This window comes from Cannabis sativa, chromosome 3 (genome assembly GCF_029168945.1).
Source record: "Cannabis sativa cultivar Pink pepper isolate KNU-18-1 chromosome 3, ASM2916894v1, whole genome shotgun sequence".
NCBI lineage: Eukaryota > Viridiplantae > Streptophyta > Magnoliopsida > Rosales > Cannabaceae > Cannabis > Cannabis sativa.
The window spans coordinates 19,242,437-19,249,810 of NC_083603.1; the positions used below are offsets into that span (position 1 = coordinate 19,242,437).

General features: G+C 36.5%; 2 protein-coding genes across 2 annotated transcripts; one reads left to right on the forward strand and one right to left on the reverse strand.

Moving 5' to 3' along the window:
* The first annotated feature begins 978 nt into the window (after nucleotides 1–978).
* On the forward strand, nucleotides 979–2,372 carry LOC133035960 (protein FAR1-RELATED SEQUENCE 4-like). Its single transcript, XM_061112414.1, has 3 exons — nucleotides 979–1,786; nucleotides 1,882–2,109; nucleotides 2,361–2,372. The coding sequence occupies exons 1-3, from the start codon at nucleotides 1,013–1,015 to the stop codon at nucleotides 2,370–2,372; spliced, it is 1,014 nt and encodes a 337-aa protein (XP_060968397.1). The 5' UTR covers nucleotides 979–1,012.
* Nucleotides 2,373–2,881: 509 nt separating this feature from the next.
* Nucleotides 2,882–6,068, reverse strand: LOC133035961 (uncharacterized). Its single transcript, XM_061112416.1, has 7 exons — nucleotides 5,421–6,068; nucleotides 4,979–5,299; nucleotides 4,495–4,881; nucleotides 4,046–4,389; nucleotides 3,822–3,948; nucleotides 3,163–3,677; nucleotides 2,882–3,083 (listed from the first exon to the last, which is right to left on the reverse strand). The coding sequence occupies exons 1-7, from the start codon at nucleotides 5,832–5,834 to the stop codon at nucleotides 2,882–2,884; spliced, it is 2,310 nt and encodes a 769-aa protein (XP_060968399.1). The 5' UTR covers nucleotides 5,835–6,068.
* Between the last annotated feature and the right edge of the window lie 1,306 nt (nucleotides 6,069–7,374).

Consider the following 7,374-nt stretch of genomic DNA (forward strand, 5'->3'; position numbering starts at 1 on the left):
CATTTCTGCCAATTGTAACTATGAAGATTTGCAACAGAAACTCAAAGATGCCCTGGAATGCAACCAAGAAAATACTGTTTTGCAACTGAAATATCAAGTGAAGGAAGGATACCAACCATTGAGGATAAAGGATGATCAAAGCCTGCATTTCTACATACAACTCAAACTGAAAGACCCCGACTTCACAACATACCCAATGTGTGTGAATGTCATCAACAACCCAACAACAACCATCGATGCAACATTCTTTGGAAATGACAATTCATTAATTACACATAGAAGCGCCTTCCAACCAATCGAATACAATGCAGCAACAACAGAAGACTCAACAAATCAACAACATATAATTGAAGCAAGAGTACTGGAATTTGGGGAATAAAGTTTTGACTTCATGGACTATGCAAAACTTGTGGCAGAGGAAATGGTTGAGCAACTGGAAAACAACAGAAAAAGGAACCGTAAATCACGGATTATGACGAACTACTAATCACAGATCCGCATCATCCAGAAATAGAAGAAGCACAAATATACAAAGACAAAGAAACACTGCAAAGTGTGCTTGGTTTCTATGCAATTAGGAACAACTTCCAATTCAGAGTTAAAAAATCATGTGCAAGAACATACAAGATTTGTTGTTTGGATCCAAAATGCAAGTGGGCACTAACAGCATCCAGAAACGGGCCAACAAAGTCATTCATCATTCGAAAGTACGACAAAGGTGATACACACTTGTGATCTAAACATCGGATTTGCCGACAAGAGACAAGCTACAACGAAATTGATTGGAAACTACATCAAGCCACGGTTCACCAACATAAAAACAACTCAAACGCCACAAGACATCGTAGGAGAAATGAAACACAAGTATGGGGTCGAATGAACTACATGAAAGCATGGAGAAGCTAAGAGCACGCGCAAGAAGAATTACGAGGAAAAGCCAACGAATCATACAAAGTTGCTGCCCGGTTTTTTGCACATGTTGCAAAAAACTAATCCCGAAACAATAGTGCACATGGAAACAGAGGATGACAACAGCTTCAAGTACTTGTTTGTCGCACTGGATGCATCAATAAAAGGATGGAAGAAATGCAAACCTATAATAGTTGTTGACGGAACTTTCCTTAAATCAACATATGGAGGTACACTGCTCTCTGCTTGTACACAGGATGCAAATGGGCACATTTTTCCACTAGCTTTTTCTGTTGTGGATTCAGAAAACAACAACTCATGGCAATGGTTTTTCACAAAAGTGAGAGAAACATATGGGATTAGAGAGGAACAGTGCTTGATCTCAGATAGACATGAGAGCATAAGTAAGGCAGCTTGTCAAGTATTTCCAGAAATCACACATTGCTATTGTGTATACCACCTGTTAAGCAACCTAAAAGCAACCTTCAAGAAGAATGCAAGCAAGCTGGATAAACCATTCTTCGCTGCAGCCAGAGCATACACAGAGAGGAAATTTGAATACCATATGAGCGAGTTGGACAGCTTGGACATCCGTGTAAGACCATATTTACAACAAGTTGGATACCACAAATGGTCAAGATACCACTGCAAAAACAACAGGTATTCAACTATGACTTCAAACATTGCTGAATCTCTAAATGCAGCAAACTTGGCAGCTAGAGAGCTACCAATCACAACACTGATGGAGTCATTGAGAGCATTGGTTCAACAATGGACATACACAAACAGGAAAAAAGCACATAAAACAACAACATTTTTAACACCTACAGCAGAAAAGAAATTAGTCGACAACTTTGTGGAATCATTGACAGAAAATGTAATGACATGTTTAATATTTTAGTTGCATTATAGTTTCTTTATAGTTTGTTTTTCGTTGTTATACATATTAATAGTTTTACACTTAATACGCAGGTAAAACCAATAAACGAGACCATGTTCGAAGTCATTGAACTAACCAGATCATGGGTCATCAACCTGAAGGAGAAAACATGCAGTTGCAACAGATTCCAACTTGATGAGTTACCGTGTGCTCATGCGCTTGCTGTTATAAAAGAGATGAACTTGAATGTTTACAACTACTGTTCGGGTTATTACACCACGCGAACATGGCTTGAAACATACATCGGCTCAACATATTCGGTACACAATCACACAACTTGGGATGTGCCACAAAACATAAAAGATATCATTGTTCTGCCACCAAACCAAAAAATAAGATCTGGAAGACCAAGGAAACGAAGGTTTTTATCTGAATGGGATACAAAAAAACATAACAGGTGCGGCAAATGTGGACAACACGGACACAATTGAAAGACATGCAACAATCAAGCAATAAAATAGATACATATGAAATATTTGAATTGTTTAATTTTGTGTGCAAATTCAAATAGGTTGATCTGTGATGTTCTAAATACATGGGATTTCATTTTTATGAAATTTGAAACAGTTTTTTAATAGTTTCAAAATCGTTTTGTTACAGTTGCGACCCTTTGTAAAATATTAAGTGGCGGAATGACTTCTTCTTCACGCTTTAAAGGCGAACGATCAATAATTGATAAAACATCACTTGAATAAGGGAAAAGGATTAATGGAATACGAAGAATAAATATACATTCATAGCACTATTTAGGAAAATGAAAACATAGTTTGTATTTAGTTGGTTAATAGTTTCTCTATAGTTGTGCGACCGTATATAAGAACTTGAACAATTAAAAAAAACAAACAACTTTGGGAAATACAAACCTATACAATAAAGATATTATAAGGAGTGAATGTCAAATATCCTAAAAGTTTTAAACCAGCTACATAGTATAAAATCAAATATAATACCTACATTGAAACAACAACACTAAAACTTGTCAAGTAAATAGATTCAACAAATAACAGAATAGAGCCACCAAATTAAAAGATCCTATTTCTTCAATTTAGATGCCTTAGAAGACTTGGTTTGCTTCTCATCCTCGCTGTCAATACTTTCGTCAATTTTCCTTTGTCCGTACGAGTAGAAAAGTGAAGCAAGTCGGGTTCGATAAACTTCGATGTCAAAGTCTGCAGAGACATCCTTTCCGTGTATAAAGAATTCAGCAAAGGCAGCAACATATGCTCCACAATCACTGTTAAAAAACATAGAGAAAAAATAAACAGTTTAGAAACTAAAAATCAACATAAAAGAAACTTAAAAGAAACACTCACTTCTTCTGCTGAGACGCATAACCACTAAGCTCCACGATTCTGAATGGAGCTGTAGGGTCAGAAACTGAGGCAGGAGCTTGTGCTCTATTCTTCCAGAACCCAAGTAAATCGAAAAATAAAGGCAGCAACACAGAATAAGCCTTCATCGCATTCCTAGCTGCGGCATTCATCTTCGCGGTTCTCAAAGAATTGTACAGAAACAACGTCCCTTCGTTCACGTCAAGACGCCCAAAAACCCAATGACTTTCCCTTCTTAAATTGATGATGAAAAGCACGTGATCGGCTTCATACCAAGGCTTGGAACAGGGAATGCGCATACCTCGGATGTAATGCGCAATTGGGTGGGCAGCGTGAATGTGTGACATCTTAGTCTTCATTGACTTGGCCTTGTTAAATTTGTGGTACAATGCTTGGATGGAATCATCAAAAAGACAATCAGTAGTTGCGAAATTCAACGTCACAGCGGAAGAATACTTACCTTTTTTCTGAAGGTAATAGAATATGGTGTTCATATGCTGAGAAAAAAAAACAACACAGAAACACAAATGAAAAGGTTTAACAACTGTAAAAAAACTGAAATGTAGTATCAAAACTAAAAAACATTTATAAAGCAACTAAAAACAAACTACCATAAGTACAATATAAATTGGAAACTTTACCGAGTCGTTCATAAACATGTCGCATGTGGCCAAATGGTAAAACCAAGTTTTATCCTCAACATAATCAACACCTAGCCTAAAACCCGGGGTAAATTTCTTTGCGCCGTCTTCATAACAATTATAATGCCTACAACAACAAAAAAAATAGCAAAAAAATAGCATTAAAACAGGAATAAAACTGAAAAAAAAAATAATACAAAAACAGATTTAATAAAAACAGTGACCTAGGATGTTTAAGCAATCCTTCACCAATCCAAGAGTCAAATTTTGCCTCAATCTCGGTAGATACGGGATCAGCAAAAGCATCATTAAGAGCATAAAGGCCCTTCACATAAGTCACCATTTTGAAATCCCTATCATCCCCAGCTGATTGAGAACCTGAGGACATAAGCTCCATTGGAGTGCTCTCGACATCAGCAGACCCGAAATCAACAAATGGAGATTTCAAGGCCGGAGCACGCTTCCTCTTATCCAACAGAGGTGTATCAGAGACAGTATCCTCAGTTTCTTCATCAGTATGAAGGGCATCTGACTTTTCACCAACAACATCTGGATTGGGTGCGGGGACCTAAAAAATAAAGAATGCATTAAAACAGTTGCAAAACATACTAGAAACTAATGAGCAACCAAAAAGAAACCTAGTTTTTTTGAAAACAATTAAAAGTAAACTTACATTGATTTTAGCAACAGCCTCCAAGCCAGCCAACACAACTTGATCATCATCTATTACAAGCTGGCTCAACCCATCAAAGAAATCGTCCCCCTTCAATCGAGACTCATCGCCCTTCGGCTTCTCAACATCCTTAACATTTTTATCACTCCCTCCAACATCCTCAGAAGGATTCACATCAGCAGAAGGAACAGCAGTAACAGCCTTGTCAGCATCATCAGCATCCCCACCAACTTTAACCAACTCACCACCATCGTCGGAGTCGGAATCAATATTTTCTGGATCAGGCAATTGCTTCTCATCATCCTCGGCATCATCATCATCATCATCATCATCATCATCAGCATCATCATCAGAATCTTGAGTTACTAATTCATCCGATGACTTTCCCTGTATCAACCAACATAAATGAAACTTAAATAAAACAGTAAAGAAACTATACAAAAAAAATATAAAAAAACCTAAACAATAAAATAAGAATAAATACCTCGTCAGAAGGACGACGATGAATGGCATTAACTTTCTCTTGGATATCCTTAATTACAGTCATTACGGATTTGAAATTAAAATCAACAAAACACCTCAATGAAATGAAGTCCTCGGCCAATGATGATTGATTCGAAATGAGCATCTCCAGCTTAGATTTCATCCAATCAATATCTGCTGAATCAGACTTTTTTGAAGATGACCCACCCTCGAAGGATTGCTTCGCTACACCACGTTCATCAATAGATTCATCGATAAATAGACCGTCAAGTTGAAGCTGCTGCCTCTCTTCATCAGTAGGACGCATGTTTTTTATCTTCAACTGAACAGCATAATCAAACATAATATGAAAAAAATTAAAACAATTGAAAAAACCAAAAAACAACAACATAAATAAAACTGAAAAGAAACAGGAAAAAAACAGTAAAGAAACTGTAAAGTACCTTCTCCAAAGGTAAATAAAAAATCTTGCCCTTCAAGTCTCGAAGGGTTGGATTTTTGGTGACGATGGTGTTGCTCCAGTTCAGAATCCTGGGAATAGAAGATGAAACTCTCTTACAGAAAGAGTTCACCATTGCAGGACAGCATTCATAAAACCAAACAGTGAAAACCCAAGGACATCCCAATGCCCTATACCAGCCATCATATTGGCCTACCTTCTCTGCCTTTCTATTTTTCATAATGATCCCATGCTCAATCCTACCTTTGAATGAGTCAATTGTCAATTCAAATGATTCCCTACCCCAACAATACTCATCCCACCGACCGCTATCAACTACATCTAGAACAAACCTAGACACTTCTTTGTCAGGAGTATTGCTAAGAAGAAAACACTGAATGAAATACAAAACATCCATTTTCAAACCAATAGACTCATCCAAACCCCACCGACTACCCAAAAAAGCATCCTCGATGGCTTTGTTGTCAATAGTTTTTACACCACGGAAACATGTTTCTACCAATTGATTTGTTTCCTGTGAAAACAACAACTTGTTGCAATCACCGAAACAATCTAAACCAGAAATCAGGTAAAATTCTTCGGCACTAAACCGTATGCAACGGCCAGCAACCTTAGCCCAAAACTCCTTAGGATTAGGTCAGAAACTTCCCTTAGTAATAAACTATGTACGACTTGTGGATGAAAAACAAACTCAGGCATATCCAGAAAATGCCCAAACTGAGTCTGACAAAACAAAGAAAGCAAATTAACAGATAAAGTGTTTTTAATATTATCTATCACAGAATAAACACTGGTGCATACACACTTAGATCTGTAAAAATCAGAATGACTAAATTTACAGTCCCAAACCTGCAACATAACGAAAAGGGCCAAGATAAATTATAAATCCTGAATAAAACAGTATGAAAACTGTAATACAACTACAAACAAACTAAAAACAAACTATCAATGGCAAACAACTACACAGAAAATAACAGTAAAGACCTGAAATCGTTTGGAAACATAAAAAAAACAGTAAACAACTAACCCTAAAAGAAATTGAAAAATGCAGTATAAAAAGAACAATAAAACTATATTAAAACAACAAACAAACTAAAAAACATATACAACTATAGAAAAATATAGAGCAAAGATTTGAAAATCGTTTTGAAATCTAAAATATAACAGCAAACAACTAAACCTAATGAAAATCGAAAACACATCAAAACATACCAAGAACAAACTATTAAAAACCGAAAAGAAACTACCGACGACCGATTGAAAACACCAAAAACGAAAACAAAACACATAACACCGTAAGCACAAAAAAACACCGAAAATAAAGAAAACAAAACCAAATTAAAGAACAACACCTGCACTGAATCAAATGAAATGATCAAAAGCAACAATAAATAACTAAAAAATTTAAAAACATGAAACAAAATGCGCAAATGAAACCCTAAAATTACACAAAGCATAATGAACATGAAAACGCCAAAATCCGGGTAAAGCATAAATGGAAGAAAGGGGGAAACGAAAATAAAACTAAAAACCAACCTCAGTCCGATCTTCAGCATGTGTAATAGATTTTTGAAATTTTTTCCCAGAAATTTCTGGAAGCGTGTGCTCCTCCAAGTTCAGCTTCGTTTTCTTCGAAGAATGGGGTCTCACACGCTTCGGCATTGGAGCTTCAAAATCAGAATCAAAATCATCAATGATTGGGCGTTTACCCTTGGATTTGTTGGCCAATGATTTCTTGCCCATTTTTGATTTCTGTTTGAGAACTGGAGAAGGGGATGAAGATGAACGAGTGATTGCCATCCTATAAATAAGATTGAAAAAAACTGAAACAGAGAGGGAAAAACAGTTGCTAAATCGTGGGCTAAGAGGAAGTTGAAAATTCGTGGATGAACCAAAAATAAGAGGGAAAAACGTGATAAATTATGGGTGGTTAATGG

Bases quoted from the DNA above. Each gene is read 5' to 3' on its own strand.
- LOC133035961 (XM_061112416.1), bottom strand. From the start codon at position 5,834: ATGGATGTTTTGTATTTCATTCAGTGTTTTCTTCTTAGCAATACTCCT. The intron at 4,882-4,978 runs GTATTTATTCTT...TGGTTGATACAG, and splicing joins ATCGTCGTCCTTCTGACGAG to GGAAAGTCATCGGATGAATT. The intron at 3,678-3,821 runs GTAAAGTTTCCA...TTTTTTTCTCAG, and splicing joins ACATGTTTATGAACGACTCG to CATATGAACACCATATTCTA.
- LOC133035960 (XM_061112414.1), top strand. From the start codon at position 1,013: ATGGAAACAGAGGATGACAACAGCTTCAAGTACTTGTTTGTCGCACTG. The intron at 1,787-1,881 runs GTAATGACATGT...CTTAATACGCAG, and splicing joins TGGAATCATTGACAGAAAAT to GTAAAACCAATAAACGAGAC.